Source organism: Hyla sarda, chromosome 3 (genome assembly GCF_029499605.1).
Source record: "Hyla sarda isolate aHylSar1 chromosome 3, aHylSar1.hap1, whole genome shotgun sequence".
In the NCBI taxonomy this organism is placed as follows: Eukaryota; Metazoa; Chordata; class Amphibia; order Anura; family Hylidae; genus Hyla; species Hyla sarda.
In genome coordinates this window covers 210,535,705-210,553,435 of record NC_079191.1, presented here as the reverse complement: position 1 = coordinate 210,553,435, position 17,731 = coordinate 210,535,705, and the positions used below count along the sequence as shown (strand labels likewise).

The following is a 17,731-nucleotide window of genomic DNA, read 5'->3' as shown; positions in this document are numbered from 1 at the left end:
TCTCTGCTGACATCACGAGCAGCTGTCCAGAGCAGCATATGTTTGCTATGGGGATTTTCTCCTACTCTGGACAGTTCTTAAAATGGACAGATATGTCAGCAGAGAGCACTGTGCTCGTGATGTCAGCACAGAGCTCTGTGTTCCAAAAAGAAAAGAATTTCCTCTGTAGTATTCAGCAGCTAATAAGTACTGGAAGGATTACGATTTTTTAATAGAAGTAATTTACAAATCTGAAAGTTGATTTAAAAAAAAAAAAAAAAAAGTATTCCACCGGAGTACCCCTTTAGGAGGCTTCATGGAATGCCGTTTCTGCTAAAGTATAGACAATATGCAAATAACCTTTCTTGATAAATATTATTTCTATCCCACCATACACTGATAGCTTACCCTGTATGTTACTGTATTGATTCTTACTAAGAGGAAACTTAACATAGCTAACAAGTCTAAAAGAAGAAAGTAAAGCTCTGACCGTACATTTCAAATTTTTGTTGAACCTGACTATGGTATAATATGTGAGTTTGTGACCATGTTACAGCACTCAACAGGTGGTACTGTGGAATCAGGTGTCCTATATAATGTGTATCGGGGCCTATTAACTCTCCTCAGATGGTATATGTCGAAGATGATGATGATCAGGCAGTTGGATTTCAGCTGCCAAATCCATTTGTTCTTCGGGAGCACATTCCATGGGGCAATCCGGTGACACAGCTGAAGTACAAACAGGGTTTTGGCTAATGCCTCTTTAGTGTGTATCACCAGCCTTATTCAGAAGTGAAATATCGAAGACTACTAAATGAGCGCATATAATGGAAAGGACTGCTTCAAGGAGCCGGATGGAGTCAGCAAGTGACTCTGGTCGGCTCATTTTTGACCCGTATCAGTTTTGTTGCCAGACTAAAAACGTGGCAGACCATGGTTTTCATTCCGGCAACAAAACCAGATACGGTCCGAAAATGACCCGACCGAAGTCACTTGCTGATTTCGTCTGGCTCATTGAAATGAAGGGAATGTGGCTAGGATAGGGCAGCAGGTGTTTTTGTAATTCTCCTGCCACATCCGGCTGCCGTATTGCCAAAATGTGGTTTGAATGTACCTTGATTCTTAGAAGAAAGGGGCAGTATAACTAGTTTACGGGATGTCTAGCTACAGTTATGCTTCTGACCACCTGCCATGCAAGGAACAGCAGCACAACCCGATTTACATAAAGCGTACCTGTCAGATCCCACAAAAATAAAAAATAAATGTTACAATAAGTACTTAATCCTGACTATTTACATCTAATTTTTATGTGTCTATCACCTATATTTATTATAAAAAATGCTCTTTTCATTAGCTCACAGTGTTAGAAATCCTTTCAGAGGAAGGGGTGTCCCTCCTTTGTGGTGGTGGGAGGTGATTAGTGTGTCTTCTCATGCAGACTTGTCCATGACTCAGGGACAAGCTTGATGCTGCTCGGACTAGTGTCCCAGTAGGTATGGGGACCCCTAGTGGTGGGATTTTCAGAAACCGTCTTCCTAAATATTTAACACATTTTAACCATATGACAAAAGGTCTTTAATTTTCAACAGTAATAGCATATAAAAAGTTTTTGGATCTGACAGTTGCCATTTAAAGAAAAACAGGGGCTTTGGTGCCTTTGTTTTGCATATCAGTTGGTGGTCTCAGAAATTAGATTCTGGCTTATACTTGCATTCAATTTGCCCCCCCCCCCTCTCTCTCTCTCTATAAATACAGTTTTAAGGGCACTATTCTGTGTAAACAGAGCAGAAATTTGCCCAGTCATATGGTTTCATCAGATTTCTGGGATTATTTTGGAGTGATTTTAGTTAGAATGTATAATAATGGTATGCTAATGAATACAACCCATACTTATAAGCCTCACATTTATCTAAGCTCTCGGTGAATAAATATTGAGATTTGTGGTTTAGCTCGATGTCACATTCATTGTGTGTGTTTTTTCCTCTGTTTGCAGGTAGCCTACTTGAAGATATGAGGAGCTAATCTCTAAGGACTTGTGCTTCTTATGATTGGACACTGCTGTTCTCCAAGGAAACAACAAATGTGAATGAATATAAATGACCAAGAAGACAAATGTCACTTGTCACATAATGTGAAATACAGATGAGGGTCTGCCATTTTCATCACATGCATTTGGTAGATAAGTGTATATTTTGGCCAGCATTCAAAGGAGGGTATGGGCAACCTTTAAAAAGAAACATGTCCACTGGGATCCCATTATCTAATACACAAGATTTACCAGGCCGGTCCTTAGACTTCACTTACATGCTGCAGTGTTGTGTCTTTTAAAGATGACTCTGTTTTCATCTAGTGGATGAGAAGAATTTTAATGCAATCTTGGAATAATATATAGCTGAAGCTTTCATTTCTCTTTTTATTTGTCCTTTATGCCTATCGATGATTCATTTACATGAAATATGAACACGGCATTCTCCTAGAGAAAAACTATGATGATAGAATTAACATGCTGCACAACTGACACTTATTATGGGATGTGACAATTGCTGTGCTATGTCTTCTACACTTGAACAAGATCTAGGTTTGTCTTCTCAGAGAAAACCTATTCATTTTTTTTAAAAGGTTTCATTTAGACTTTTGTACGACAATGCAACAAAACAGCATAGTCAAAAGTTGAGTTTCCAATAATATAGCCAGATAACAGTAGGCCAAGGCAACATAAAAAGGGCAATAAGGGAATGTAAATAATGTAGTCCTTTTGCAGTGAATTGTAATGTGATGGCGAAGTGTAAAAGGGGATCTGACAGCCGCACCACCTGCACTAGCCTGAATATACCGGTTAATAGTGCGGGTGATACCGATTTAAACACAGTTTACCACATAAAAATCTGTGCAGCCGTTCTGCAATGATGGCATTCTTTATGCTGTACTAGCAGTGGTTTTCCCACTCACCCTGGGTGATAACTCTGTCTCCTTCATCAATATTCATCCCCTTCTCAGCATATTTTGAAGGGGGCAAAGTTATTGGCCAAAGGGGGCAGAGTTATCGACCAGAATTATCGGGAGAAGCATTGCTAGAATAGCATAAAGAACGCCTCCATTGCTCAGAAAGGCTGATTTGCACATTTTCTTCTGTAAAGATTTCCAACAGAACATCTGCACCGATTTTTATAGGGCAAACTGTGTTTAAATTGGCATCATCTGCACTAATTACCTGTATATTCAGGTAAGTGCATGCTGCTTCCAGATTCCCTTTACATGGAAATAAAATGATGGATACCCCCTTGTCCTCCTGTCATGCCTGTGTTCTCCATGTCTGTCCCCTGCTGTGCTTCTCTTTCTTGTATCTTTGTCACACAAGGACTTTCCTGCTCTGCTAAGCCAATCAGTGGCTAAGGCAGAAGACCACAGCATCCACTGATTGGCTTAGCAGGAGGAAGGTCCTTGTGCAATACAGACACAAGGAAATGCAGTGAATCATGGGACCATCATGGATCATGACAAGGCAGCGAGGTGGAGAACAATTTTTTTTATTTTAGTGCATTGTTAAATAGAAAAAAAATATCCAGAACACCCCTTTAACAATACTAACCAACTGCAGATGAGCTCACACATTGACCAATTTGACACACTCACACACACTTGCCCCCACTGTCCCTTGCCTCTTCCATTGGCAAAAAGATAAACTTGTAAGTCTCAGTAATATATGTACATTGCCTGGGTTCATGATACAGATCAAACTTTGTTGAATTTATGGGGACATTTGTGATTAATATAGTGTATTTTGTTGAAGGGAATGTAAGAAATTACCATTGACCCTTGAGTAAATGCACGACATAGTATAGGCCAGTTTATTATTAGTTCTGTTTGACCAGAAGAGCAAAGAACACAAGAACAAACACCACAAAGGCAGATGGAAGGAAGTACGCAACTGTGTCTGGCACCCTTCTTTCAATTGGAAACTTCTCACTATATAATTTTCTTTGGGTATTTTAAAATTAAGTTTATGACCTCTAGGTACATGTATTAGCAAGGAATGTCATGATTATAGAAAAGAAAGATATGGGCCACACATCCAAATTTTATAAATACATTTTTCATTTCTGTTCTAAACAGCAATAGATTAAACAAAGGGACTAACATTTTGATTTAACTGTATAAGGCCACCTGCCACTAAACAGTGACCTTATAGTTTGGTCCCACATTCTAGTAGGTATAGCAGTGGGTAACAACTATGTAAAGTCTATGGCTATTGTGGCATATTTGCATATTTTGTCCCTTTTTTGTGGTATCTGCAGTTCACACATTTGACCGAGGTGTTTTGGGTGGCAACAGACCATGTGGAACGATGACTTTTTGTGATCCTTTTCCTGATGGTAGTGCTGTGTAGTGTTTGTTGTTGCTGTGGTGCTGTGCCTGTGTGATGGTATGGCCAAAAGTTAGAAGGACTCTAAGCTACATTCAGACTTTGGAATATTTCCGTATGGAGATTCTGAGGGCTGTTGGTGCCTTGTGAGCATTGCCAGTCCCCATAGACCACCATGTATTCCCAATGAAAGAATGAGCAGCATTCTTTTGCCAATGGAATTTCAGCAGGAAAGCTTCACCACTGATATTCCATTGTGTTCACTGTGCAGTGGAATCCTATTGACAGCAATATGACTCTACTGCACCTGAATTTCCAATTGGATTTCTTAGCAGAATTATGCTCAGGTCCTAGCCTTACCGTAACAGCATGGGTGGGGTTTTACCACTATAAAAAAATCACCCCATCAGCAATTTTTCTGTAGTGCTGCATCTATAACAGTAGGGGCCCTCTCAAATGTTGCCGTGAAATGAAAGAACGTTATTTTAATATGTTAATACAGAGACTTTCAATCAAAGAAACATTTTTCTTTTTTTTCCCATAAAATCCTCAGTGTACTGATTTTTAAACATTATTGTTCTCCATTATTTATATGTATATATATATATATATATATATATATATATATATATATATATATGAAAAAGATGGCATGGTCACTGGTGCCTCTCTTCCCTGCAAACTGCTTTTCATCTATCAAGAGAGACCAAGATGGAACACAGGAAGGGGGGCAGGACTTAGCTAGTTCAAAAGAGAGCCTGGACTGTTTTAGTTTAACCGGTTAACGACCATGGACGTCTATACTCGCCCATGTGCCATTAATCGGGTATAACGCTTGCTCCCGACTCAAGCCCAAATCATACCGGCCGCACGGTCAATAACATATGCGCAAAAAGATTCCAAAGTCCAAAATAGCATATTTTTGGTCACTTTTTTATACCATAAATTTTTTTATAAAATGCGATCAAAAAGATCACGGCGCAAAATATACGAGCCCTAATACAGCCCCGTACATGAAAAAATTAAAAAGTTATAGGGGTCAGAAGATGACAATTTAAAATGTATTAATTTTCCTGCTTGTAGTTATGATTTTTACCAGAAGTACGACAAAATCCAACCTATATAAGTAGGGGATCATTTTAATCATATGGACTTACAGAATAAAGATAAAATGTAATTTTTCCTGAAAAATGCACTGCCTAGAAATGGAAGCCCCCAAAATTTACAAAATGGGGTTTTTTTCTTCAATTTTGTCGTACAATTATTTTTTTCCCGTTTTGCCGTAGATTTGTGGATAAAATGACTGATGTCATTACAAAGTAGAATTGGTGGCGCAAAAAATAAGCCATCATATGGATTTTTTAGGTGCAAAATTGAAAGGGTTATGATTTTTAAAAGCTTAGGAGGTAAAAAAAACGAAAGTGCAAAAACAGAAAAACGCTTGGTCTTTAAGGGGTTAAGCTGGGCCTGTCTGCCTCCTCTAGAGCGTTCATGCTGTGCTCAAGAGTGTCCACAATGAACCTGGAAGGTAAAGCAAGGCATTTATCTGTCACCATCCATAAGGTTTTGGGAAGCGGTCCCTTGTGTAAATGCTTATGTTCTTACCATGTACTTAGTTCTGCCGCCTGAATGTAATCCCTGCTCCTCCCCTCCCTTAAACTTGTCGTAATCCTCATCAGCAACAGTTTAGTGCTTAAACCAGGGGCTTTTTGATGTAATTCCTGCCTTGCTGTCATTATGTTTCTTATCTCTGCCCATATTGCACCATGCAAACACAATGCATCAATAACCCCCTTCTTCCTCAACATTTTATCTAGTAGTGTATAGTACTGTGTAAATCATCAACACAGTGCAGCCTGTTCAGTCCTGTGCATTTTCTCTAGCTGTCCTGTGATTGGCCAGACAAGTAAGTTTTTTACTACAGTAGAAGTCTTTTCAGAAATGACAGCAGGGTCACCCACACAAACCTAAATATACAGGTATATAAAAATTGATGCAGCCATTCAGGAGATACTCATCTGGTTGCTAATATGTTAATTTCTTCTTCTGCACAATGGAGGTGGGCTACTGCTGTATATGCAATGCTTTTTCCTGCCCACTGTGAACCATAGAAGGGGCTCACTAGCAACAGTGAAAGCACAAAAAATGTTCTTGCCACCACTCTGAAAAGTTAATGTGACAAAACCATTGTTTTTTTTTTTTTTTTTCTGAAAATACAGGTACAATTGGAAAGAAGATAAAACAACTTTTTATTTTTTAATATATAAGTAAATAGCAGTTCTTCTTTTAAACATATTGTCATTCCATAATTTTTTTTATTTTGCTATTCCACATTGTTTTTTTTATCAAATAAAGCAACACATTTTAAAAGTCATACTTCTGTGTTTTGGTGGTTCTGGGTAATGAAGAATGTACCGTATTTTTCACCGTATAAGACGCACTTTTTCTTCCCCAAAACTGGGGGGGAAAGTCGGTGCGTCTTATACGGCGAATACGGCCGAGACCTGCGGCTAATACAGGACATCACCGATCGCGGTGATGCCCTGTATTAACCCTTCAGACGCGGCGATCAAAGCTGACTGCCGCGTCTGAAGGGAAAGTGACACTAACCCGGCTGTTCAGTCGGGCTGTTCGGGACCGCCGCGATTTCACCGTGGCGGTCCTGAACAGACCGACTGAATAGCCGGATTAGTGCTTACAGGACACCGGGCGGGACCTTACCTGCCTCCTCGGTGTCTTCTCCATTCAGGGATTCCCTGTATGGCCGGCGCTCTCCTTCCTCGTCATCACGCCGTGATGGCGTCGACGGAGAGCGAGGATACCCGGCCCGCAGCAAAGACTTTCCGGAGTGACGGGGACACAGCGATGGAGCGACATCCAGGGCAGCGGTGACGGGTCCGGAGCGGCGGGGACACGTGAGTATTACCTCCTATGCAGTGGTCTTCAATCTGCGGACCTCCAGATGTTGCAAAACTACAACTCCCAGCATGCCCGGACAGCCAATGGCTGTCCGGGCATGCTGGGAGTTGTAGTTTTGCAACATCTGGAGGTCCGGAGGTTGAAGACCACTATTGGGTTCAAAATCTTTATTTTTTTCGATTTTGCACCTATAAGTTGGGTGCGTCTTACACGCCGGTGCGTCCTATAGGACGAAAAATACGGTAATCACTTGACAAGAGACAATAATGGTTTCGAATATTTCCTGTATGGTAGTGTTAACACCCAGCATTGCAAGAATTACACCACAGGTCTCTTATTACACTCATCCTTGTCCTATATATTCTGCACAGTATTAAAATACTGTGGAATCATACAGGAAAAATATATGATCCAATCGCCAAAGAAATAGAAGCACTACACATGGAAGTGCCGAAATAAGAGATCCTGTGGAGCAATGCCTAAACAACCTACTTAATAAACCACTAAAAGGAGGACCATAGATATAAAATATAAGAATATCTTTATTTATTATAAAATACATAAACAGTATATGATTCCATATGGGGTATGGAAAGAAAAGGATGGGTACTGGGGAGAAGAAAAAGATTGGTGAGAGAAAAGAAAAAAATGGGTACTGGGAATGGGATCCCAGTGCCAACTATGTTCTAATCATGGGATTGGTGAACCAGCGGCCAAAGGCAAGTAAGGGGTCACTCTGCCCCCATGTTATGCCCTGGTGCATTAAATCCCAGACAGCAAGGGCATACATGTCCAGGTTCAGCTGGCTTCCTTTGAACTACAGGATCACCAAAAAAGATCAAAAACACAAATCATATACATAATAGGTATTGACACGTCCGTAATGACATGTACTATAAAACTATAATGTAAATTATCCAGCACTGTGAATGCCTTAAAAAGCACAAAATTCACCAATTTTGGTACAAATAGCAGAATAAAAAAAGATCAAAAGGTAGCACGCATCGCAAAAATGATATCACTAAAAAGTACAGCTCATCCCGCAAAAAATAAGCCCTTACACAATGGTGTCGGACGAAAAATAAAAAAGTTACGGCTGTTTGAAAAAGAACATAGAAAGCTATATAAAATGGGTATCGCCATAATCGTACTGACCCACAGAATAAATATAACATCATTTTTACCGCACAGTGTACACCACAAAAAAAAAAAAATTTAAGCGCCAAAAATTTTCCAATTTTTAACAATATTTTTAAGTTATTTACAAAAAATGCTGCATGTGTCAACAAAAATTCACCAGTTATATAAAGTACAATATGTCACGAAAAAACTCTCAGAATCGCTCTGCTCAGAAAAAGCGTTCTAAAGTTATTACCATTTAAAGAGATACATGTCAAATAAAAAAAATTAAAAAGAGCCTGGTCATAGAGGTAAAAAATGGGTCCGTCTTTAAGGGTTTAACCCCTTCCTGTCTCCTGAATTTCTCTTTTCTTGCTGATGTGCTTTCTTTTTACCTTCTACAACCCATACCTTTTTATTTTTCCACAGACATGTGTTTAGTACGGGGGCTTTTATTTAATTATTTTTTTTGCAGAAATAGGTTGTGGTTTTTACTGGCAATTTTTATTTCACCAAATAGTGTATTACAAAGCCAAAAATGTTCTTAAATGTGTACCTGCTCTATATCAGAATAATTTTAAATATCATCCTCTGAATTATTTCCTGTCCTCACGACAAAATTATCCAAAAAAAAAAAAAACATGGATTGCAGCTTTTAAAATACTGGCCCTGGCTTGTCTAGCATAGATGTCCACGCCTTATTCAGTGTGGCTGAGACCTCTTGACCTTCCTATTGTGATGTGGATTCATACATACACACTAATCCACTGAGAACCCACTCACTTGTTATTTTGCTGCACTCAAGAACCAGAAATTCCATTTATGAAAGGGCCGAATAAAGTGGCATAGAGGTATTTTAAAGGAAATCTGTCATCAGAATCACCCGCACTAAACCTGTTACACAGGCTTGTAGTGCGGGTGATCCTGATTAAAACGCTTCTTACCTGGTTAAAAATGGTTCAGCGCTTCTTCAGATATCTTTATTTTTAGTTTTCTGTTATTCCCTGGCTTGAGACTCAGTGGGAGGTGTTATCATCTGGGACTCGGCCACACGTCATTCTAGCTGGGCGGAGCTGCCGCCCAGCTCATGAATATTCATGAACTTATCCTTGTAGTCTAACTCCTTTTTCTAGGTCTGGTGGGGAGGGTCGCGCATGCGCCGCGTTCCGTACACCCGGAAGCGGCGTTCTCCCCCCGGCTTCACTCGAGCTGCGGCCCAATACAAGTAAGAAGACGGGCTGCATGAGTGAAAAGCCGGGGGGAGAGCGCCGCTTCAGGGTGTACGGAATGTGGCACATGCGCGGCCCTCCCCACCAGACCTAGAAAAAGGAGTTACACTACGAGGATAAGGTCATGAATATTCATGAGCCGGGCGGCAGCTCCGCCCAGCTAGAATGACGTGTGGCCGAGTCCCAGATGATAACACCTCCCACTGAGTCCCAAGCCAGGGAATAACAGAAAACTAAAAATATAGATATCTTAAGAAGCGCTGAACCATTTTTAACCAGGTAAGGAGCGTTTTAATCAGGATCATCCGCACTACAAGTCTGGGTAACAGGTTTAGTGCGGGTGATTCTGATGACAGATTTCCTTTAATAGCGACCTTTTGTGTGAATTGATTGCAATTATTTAGATATTTTTGTAGTTTGAATTTTTGAAATTTTTTATGTTTGTTAACAAGTTCTCACTTGTACATTGCACTGCATTATAATGTAATGCTATAGCAGGCCTTAATAGAAGTTTTAACATGACAGTCACAAAGGATTTTAGAGGGCCCCCTAGATGCCATGAAAATCAGTTTGGAAGGTTAAACAACCAGCACTAGTTGTGAAGCAGGTATAGTTCTTGGGCCCACTTAATACATCCCCACCTGACATATGGCATATCTATATATTAAAAGTCAGAAAGGGAATAAGAAAAAAATGCCAAAATGCATTAAAGGGGTTATCCAGGACTAGAAAAACTGAGCCAATTTCTTCTAAACATCACCATACCTGTTCTTAGGTTGTATGTGGTATTTCAACATGCAACTGAGCTGTAATACCACACACAACCTGAGGACAGGTGTGGTGCAGTTTTTGGAAGAAATCCGCTCGGATTTTTAATCCTGGATGACCTATTAAAGGGGTACTCCACCCCTAGACATCTTGTCCCCTATCCAAAGGGGATAAGATGTCTGATTGCGGGGGTCCTGCCACTGGGGACCCCCGCAATATAGCATGCGGCACCCACCTGTTTCTGTTCCAGAAGCGCTGGAGGGTCTGGGTTCCGACCACGGGAACGGAAGTTCTACGACGTCACGCCCCGCCCCCTCAATGCAAGTCTATGGGAGGTGGCGTGGCATCCGCCACGCATTGTGACGGGGCGGGGTGGGGCGTCACACGGGGGCAGAGTCGTGACATCACGAACTTCCGTTCCCGTGGTCGGGACCCAGACCCTCCAGCGCTTCCGGAAATAGGTGGGTGCCGCATGCTGTATTGCGGGGGTCCCCAGCGGCGGGACCCCCGCGATCAGACATCTTATCCCCTATCCTTTGGATAGGGGGGATAAGATGTCTAGGGGTGGAGTACCCCTTTAAGGGATCCAGGGTGTTATAAAAATAAAACCAAGTAGTACTCACCTGCCTGATCCTATGGTGCCAAGTCCCCACTGCTCACCGCCTCGTGGTGATGTCTCAAGAGGCGAAAATTGGAGTTACAGCCCTATTTCATGATTTTGTCTTCAGTGGGTAGGTAGTTGGCCACCTGGGTCTGGGTCTCATATATACCTTTTCCAGCATCATCAAAGAGTGCTGCCTGGATATTTTGATCCGGATAGTGTTTTGCAAGATGCCACGAGTGTTGGCAGTATTTAGGGCGGCTTGTGTAAAATTGTTAGACTATTTGTGCCAGAAAACCAAAACAAAACTGTATATATACCTGATTGATAAATTCCCTTTATTGTCTTCTAAACAATTTGTAAAGGAGACAGTTTTTTGGACTTGGAGAAAACTTTGGATTAGATGGCTACAAACCTTTTGTATTACTATGAGACTTGGAGAGTACAGATGAGCGATAGGAATCCAATCACCGGCCTATCGCCTGCAATGTCACCATGTGTTAGAAATAAAAGGAACAGACCCGGCTGGTTAATTCATGGCATATGATTTCTCGCAGGCTAGTTTATCTGTGGCTTATATGCACTATGACATTAACAATATTTGCTTTGTGTGGTTAGTGGAATCTGCATTTGTAGATTAGCAGCGCTGACTTCTATCAGGCCATGATTTGTGTGGAACTAATAAAAGCAGTATTGCGCTGTTGTTTTTGTCTGTGTGCAATGACAACCTCTGAAATAATTTACACAGTCTGTTTTACCGCTATAGATAAAAGGGGATTATCTTGCTCTAGCAAACCCACAGCAACAGATGGCACAGATGAAAGCTTCCTAGTAAAAGGGCTTTTATTTACCTTGATTTTGTTGTGTCTCTTACCAAGATTGAAATCATAACTGAGGTTATGGTATCAAAGTTACAAATAACAAGTTCAGACAAAGCGTCAGCAGCCAATAAACACTCTTACTTTAAAGGGGTACTCCGGTGGAAAACTTTTTTTTTTTTTAATCAACTGGTGCCAGAAAGTTCAACAGATTTGTAAATGACTTCTATTAAAAAAAAACTTTACCCTTCCAGTACTTTTTAGTAGCTGTATGCTACAGAGGAAATTCTTTTATTTTTTAATTAGTTTTTTGTCTTGTCCACAGTGCTCTCTGCTGACACCTCTGTCCGTGTCAGGAACTGTCCAGAGCAGCATAGGTTTGCTATGGGGATTTTCTCCTGCTCTGGACAGTTCCTGATACGTGCATCAGGTGTCAGCAGAAAGCATTTTTAAAAGTAGCATTATAATGTACTACATCATTTATTGTTTGTATAAAATTAGGTAAAAAATTATATTTGCTCTGTGGGTTATGATTATGGAGATATCAACTTTGCATAGTTTTTATTATGTTTTATGTTATGGATTAAAGTTATGGATGTCATAAAATGATTTTTATTTTATTATCTACTGAGCTGTTGTGGATGCTTTTTTCTTTTTTTGTTTGTTTTTTTTCAAGGCAAGGTGTAGTTTCATTGCTACCTTTTTGATATACGGTATGTATGATTTTTTGATCCCTGTTTAAATAATTTTTTGATAATATGTAAGATTATACTAGGACTTCTAAGATGAAAGGCCTAGAGGCCTTCACAAGCCCCCCGGACTGGCATCTTTAATTGCTTGGCACACCACAATTGTGTAGTGGTGGGGCTGACTGGGTTACAGATATGCCCCCATCCCATCTAGATGCTGCAGTTGCTACTGAACGCAACATTTAGAAGGTTAAATGGCGAGACTGGAGAGAACTTCACAGTTAATAGCCAGTGGCCACTGTGTATATGATTAAGAACTGTTTAATATAATTATGTGTGCCACATTGTATGATAATTGTACTATACATTTATGTGGTGCTGCACAAAGACTATACACTGGCCCGAATACACAGTTTCTCTTGCAGACTCACTAGCCCTATAACTCTCTTAAGTGATTCATCTGAAATCTCACTTCGCACTGGTCCTGACACTAACTTGCACTGTGATCTATACTTAGTTCAGGCTTCAGGAACTCCTGTGGGTGAAAACAGGCCCACTCTTTCTCTTCTCATGGCCCCCTGCCAAACAAACTCCAGTTACAAGAAAGGTCTCATAATACAAGTCTATGGGACTAACTTGCTCTCACAGAGTGGGTAGAGAGGCACGTGGCAGAATGCTTCTCTCCCTGCTTCTTCTTCAGCACGTTTGTTAAAAGTTGGTAAACCAAAAGATTTTAATGGCCAGGGTTAAAGTTTTCAGACCCTGACCAATCACTAGAAGAAGTGTCAGGACCAGTGTGAAGTGAGATTTCAGATGAGTCACTTAAGAGAGTTATAGGGCTAGTGAGTCTGCAAGAGAAACTGTATTCGGGACAGTGTCTGTATACTGTGGACAGAGTATAAGCTTGAAGGCAAATTCCGTGAGTTTTATGGAATGTTGGCCTGGTCAAAGGCCTTTAAGAGTTTTCATCCTGATTGTGTGTGTGGAGGTTGGAGGTGCAAGGGAATGTGTCCATAGTGGTTGCATTGGATGCCTTTCTTCCAATAAGCATAGTAAACACAGCAAGTGGCAGCAAGCTGTCCGTGACCAAAGTTTACATCAAAACAATAGTGTTAACTCAGAAAAGTATAAGTTTGTTTTGTTACCAGAAAATTTCTCTCTTCACATACACCAAAAAGCTAAGCTAAGTCTGGACTGGTGTAGTTTTAGAGACTTTTCTGTAGCTTTATGCCTTTTATGCGCCTTTTCACAAAAAGGCGCAGTTCATAAAACCTGTCCACGTGTATTGCCAAAATCAGTGGATTGCATCTCAACATCAGCAGAAATGTGTAAACCAAAAGGCGCAAATAAACCCTGCTTGTGCCTTTTCTAGACACAAAAAACAGTCTAAAGACTATGATAAATGTCGGCCAATGTCTTGCTGATTTGAGATCTTTTGGCGTATTGATCAGGCCTGGATGTGCCTAGCGAAATTGAACTCAGATTTCCCAAAAATGTGATTAACCACAGTTAATTCAGCAAAAAGTTGATTAAGGAAAAAATGGCAAACAATATAAAACAGCATAGGGCAAGTAGAGACCCTGGTGGGTCTCAAAAGTGAATCCCAAGCAAATAGTACACAATAATTAAGACTTAGTTCATACATAACTGGATCATGTTAGAACAGCAAGAATTTGACAAGATTGAATAATAAGAAATAAAACAGATGGAGGAAAATGGCTAGCTCTATAACAAAATAGGACTGTACAATCATGGGAAAACCTAGTCGTCTAACCACTTGTAAAGAAAAAAACTGCAATTGAAATGGAGAACCATCTAGACAACAGAAGAAGGAGAAAGGAAGTGTACAGAAAAGAAAAAGAGACCGAGTGAATCCTGCCAGAGAAGCCAAAAGCAAGCACCAAAAAGCACACAGTATCCAGGAGCAATGATTCATTCAGTCTCGATCATGAAGGGGTACTCCACTGGAAAACTTTTTTTTAATCAACTGGTGCCACAAAGTTAAACAGATTTGTAAATTACTTCTATTTAAAAATCGTTCCAATACTTATCAGCTGCTGTATAATACAGAGGAAGTTCTTTTCTTTTTTTAATTTCCTTTCTATCTGTCCACAGTGCTCTCTGTTGACACCTCTTCCATTTAGGAACTGTCCAGAGCAGGAGAAAATCCCCATAACAATCCTATCCTGCTCTGTACAGTTCCTAAAATGGACAGAGGTGTCAGCAGAGAGCATTGTGGTCAGACAGAAAGGAAATTATAAAAGAAAATAACTTCCTGTGGAGCATACAGCACCTGATAAGTACTGGAAGGATTAAGATTCTTAAAGGGGTACGCCTGTGAAAAACTTTTTTTTTAAATCAACTGGTGCCAGAAAGTTTTTTAAATAGAAGTAATTTACAAATATGTTTGAGCTTCTGGCACCAGTTAATAAAAAAATAAAAAAGTTTTCCAGGGCAGTACCCCTTTAACCCCTTAACGACGCAGGACGTATATTTACGTCCTGCGCCGGCTCCCGCGATATGAAGCGGGATCGCGCCGCGATCCTGCATCATATCGCTTCGGTCCCGGCGCTCATCAACGGCCAGGACCCGCGGCTAATACCACACATCGCCGATCGCGGCGATGTGCGGTATTAACCCTAAAGTGAAACTGAAAGTATCCCGGCTGCTCAGTCGGGCTGTTCGGGACCGCCGCAGTGAAATCGTGGCGTCCCGAACAGCTGATCGGACACCGGGAGGGCCCTTACCTGCCTCCTCGGTGTCCGATCGACGAATGACTGCTCGGTGCCTGAGATCCAGGCAGGAGCAGTCAAGCGCCGATAATGCTGATCACAGGCCTGTTAATACACGCCAGTGATCAGCATAGGAGATCAGTGTGTGCAGTGTTATAGGTCCCTATGGGACCTATAACACTGCAAAAAAAATGTAAAAAGGAAGTGTTAATAAAGGTCATTTAACCCCTTCCCTAATAAAAGTTTGAATCACCCCCCTTTTCCCATAAAAAAAAAAAGTGTAAAAAAAAAAATAAACATATGTCATTAATTAAACCGCACGGTCAATGGCCTACGCGCAAAAAAATTCCAAAGTCCAAAAAAGCGTATTTTGGTCACTTTTTATACCATTAAAAAAATGAATAAAAAGTGATCAAAAAGTCCGATCAAAACAAAAATCATACCGATAAAACTTCAGATCACGGCGCAAAAAATGAGCCCTCATACCGCCCTGTACGTGGAAAAATAAAAAAGTTATAGGGGTCAGAAGATGACATTTTTAAACGTATAAATTTTCCTGCATGTAGTTATGATTTTTTTCCAGAAGTGCGACAATATCAAACCTATATAAGTAGGGTATCATTTTAACCGAGTGGACCTACAGAATAATGATAAGGTGTAATTTTCACCGAAATATGCACTGCGTAGAAACGGAAGCCCCCAAAAGTTACAAAATGGCGTTTTTTTTTTCGATTTTGTCGCACAATGATTTTTTTTTTCCGTTTCGCCGTGCATTTTTGGGTAAAATGACTAATGTCACTGCAAAGTAGATTTGGCGACGCAAAAAATAAGCCATAATATGGATTTTTAGGTGGAAAATTGAAAGGGTTATGATTTTTAAAAGGTAAGGAGGAAAAAACGAAAGTGGAAAAACCCTGAGTCCTTAAGGGGTTAAGGAAGCATCAGTCTTCAGGAATCACACAGTGGTAACTAGGCCACTTTGTTTATGTGAAACAGCGTAGGATTGGCGCTCTGAACTGGGTAAGGTGCAATAGGAGGCTTATCTGTTAGCTGTATATATGGGATTAGCTTCTTGTTTGCTATTAAGCCATGACCATGTGGTGTTTGCTGGCACTTTTGTGTGTCAGCTTGTTTAACCCATGTTGGGTCTTATCTATAATCTCTATTCAGCATACCATATAATGTATCACATTTTCCTTTGGGCATCAGGTTTTTTTGGTATAAAAAATTTATTTCAATAAAGATTGTTAGCATAGGTTTTCATTCTAGTATTTATCCTCTCACTGGAGGATAAAGGTTTCAGCCAAACCGAATCATTTTGTCTAATGTGCAGAGTGGCCTCCCAACTTACCTCCGATAGGTTAAGGGGAAGAAATATCTGACATATCTGGATTTGGTTGACAACTACGGTATTTTATGTGTATAGTAAGCTTAACAAAAAGGCTGAACACGACTAGTACTCAGATGGGAGTGTTTATAAATCCACATAAAAATACAAGTTGCAGACTGTAAGTTCCAGCACAGATAAGTGATTCAAACTTGAAAAAAATAAATAACAAAAAAATTGTTAATGTGCTTTGATCTATAACATCTCTGGTAGTTCTTCTTTAAGATGAGTTGAATACTACAAGAATTCTGATTGCGCTCATTAATTACGACAATTGGTTCTTTCATCCTATTTTGTTTATGACGGTGACCCTAGTATGTAATGCCAGATCTATTAACCCAGTGAAGCTAAAAGAATGCCAAGAGCACTGGAACATTTCGTCAATTCCTCTACGCTTCCTCCTGAGACCTGGGATATTTACATACTGCTTAGCTCAGGCTGATAAGAAGAATTATCCTGGGTAAGAGAAGTAGTCAGACACTTAAACTCACTGGATGCTTCTGTTCTGCACAATAGAGTCTGTGATATTTAATAATAACAAGCTACAACAGGTTTATGTCTAATGCCACGTCAGCCATAGTCGGATCCACCCTAGATCACCGAACGATGCCGCAACATACCTGCAGGGCTGCTCCACAACTTTTGGACCAGTAACTTAAAATATCTCTACTTCTTTCTCTACACAAGAGTTTGAAATGAACAGTAACATATGACATAATGTATTAAGGTAAGTTCTATTTGATAGGGGAGTATGTTAAAGTAAGAAATAAAGTGAACAATATAAACATAACTGTACATATCATGTAATGTAAAGTTGTATGACTCCTGTTCAGAAAGACATTGGTTGCATTGTTTTCTTTGCCAAGTTCAAGTTCTGTCTCTAGACATATAACTATGAAGTAAAATGAACAAAAAGAGGTGCGCTCCTAGTGAAATATTGCGGGGTATATCAGTAAGATGGATACACCTTACCGTGTGGTGTTGCACTGAGAGTGCAACACCTTTGATGGCATATAGACTCGCTGAGCCGGTGATAGGTGGCAGCCTCCCCGTCCTTTTCCCGTGACTCTTCGGTCCGGTAAGAAAATGAGGTTAGGATAAAAGATATGGACAATCCGGACGGCGCC

General features: G+C 40.3%; 2 protein-coding genes across 7 annotated transcripts in view; one reads left to right on the top strand and one right to left on the bottom strand.

Annotated features, from left to right (window-relative positions):
- UBE3D (ubiquitin protein ligase E3D) overlaps positions 1 to 6,705 on the top strand; it is a 194,972-nt gene extending 188,267 nt beyond the window's left edge. For all 6 annotated transcript variants that reach the window (XR_008891266.1, XR_008891262.1, XR_008891264.1 and 3 more), the window contains one exon: positions 1,973 to 6,705. Coding sequence is in view for 1 of the 6 variants with exons in the window: in XM_056565969.1 (XP_056421944.1) it covers positions 1,973 to 1,993 (21 nt within the window). In the remaining 5 variants the exon portion in view is untranslated. The remainder of the gene's footprint in view (positions 1 to 1,972) is intronic.
- Positions 1 to 17,731, bottom strand: part of DOP1A (DOP1 leucine zipper like protein A) — a 307,594-nt gene that overhangs the window by 263,572 nt on the left and 26,291 nt on the right. The gene's annotated exons all lie outside the window — the stretch shown is intronic.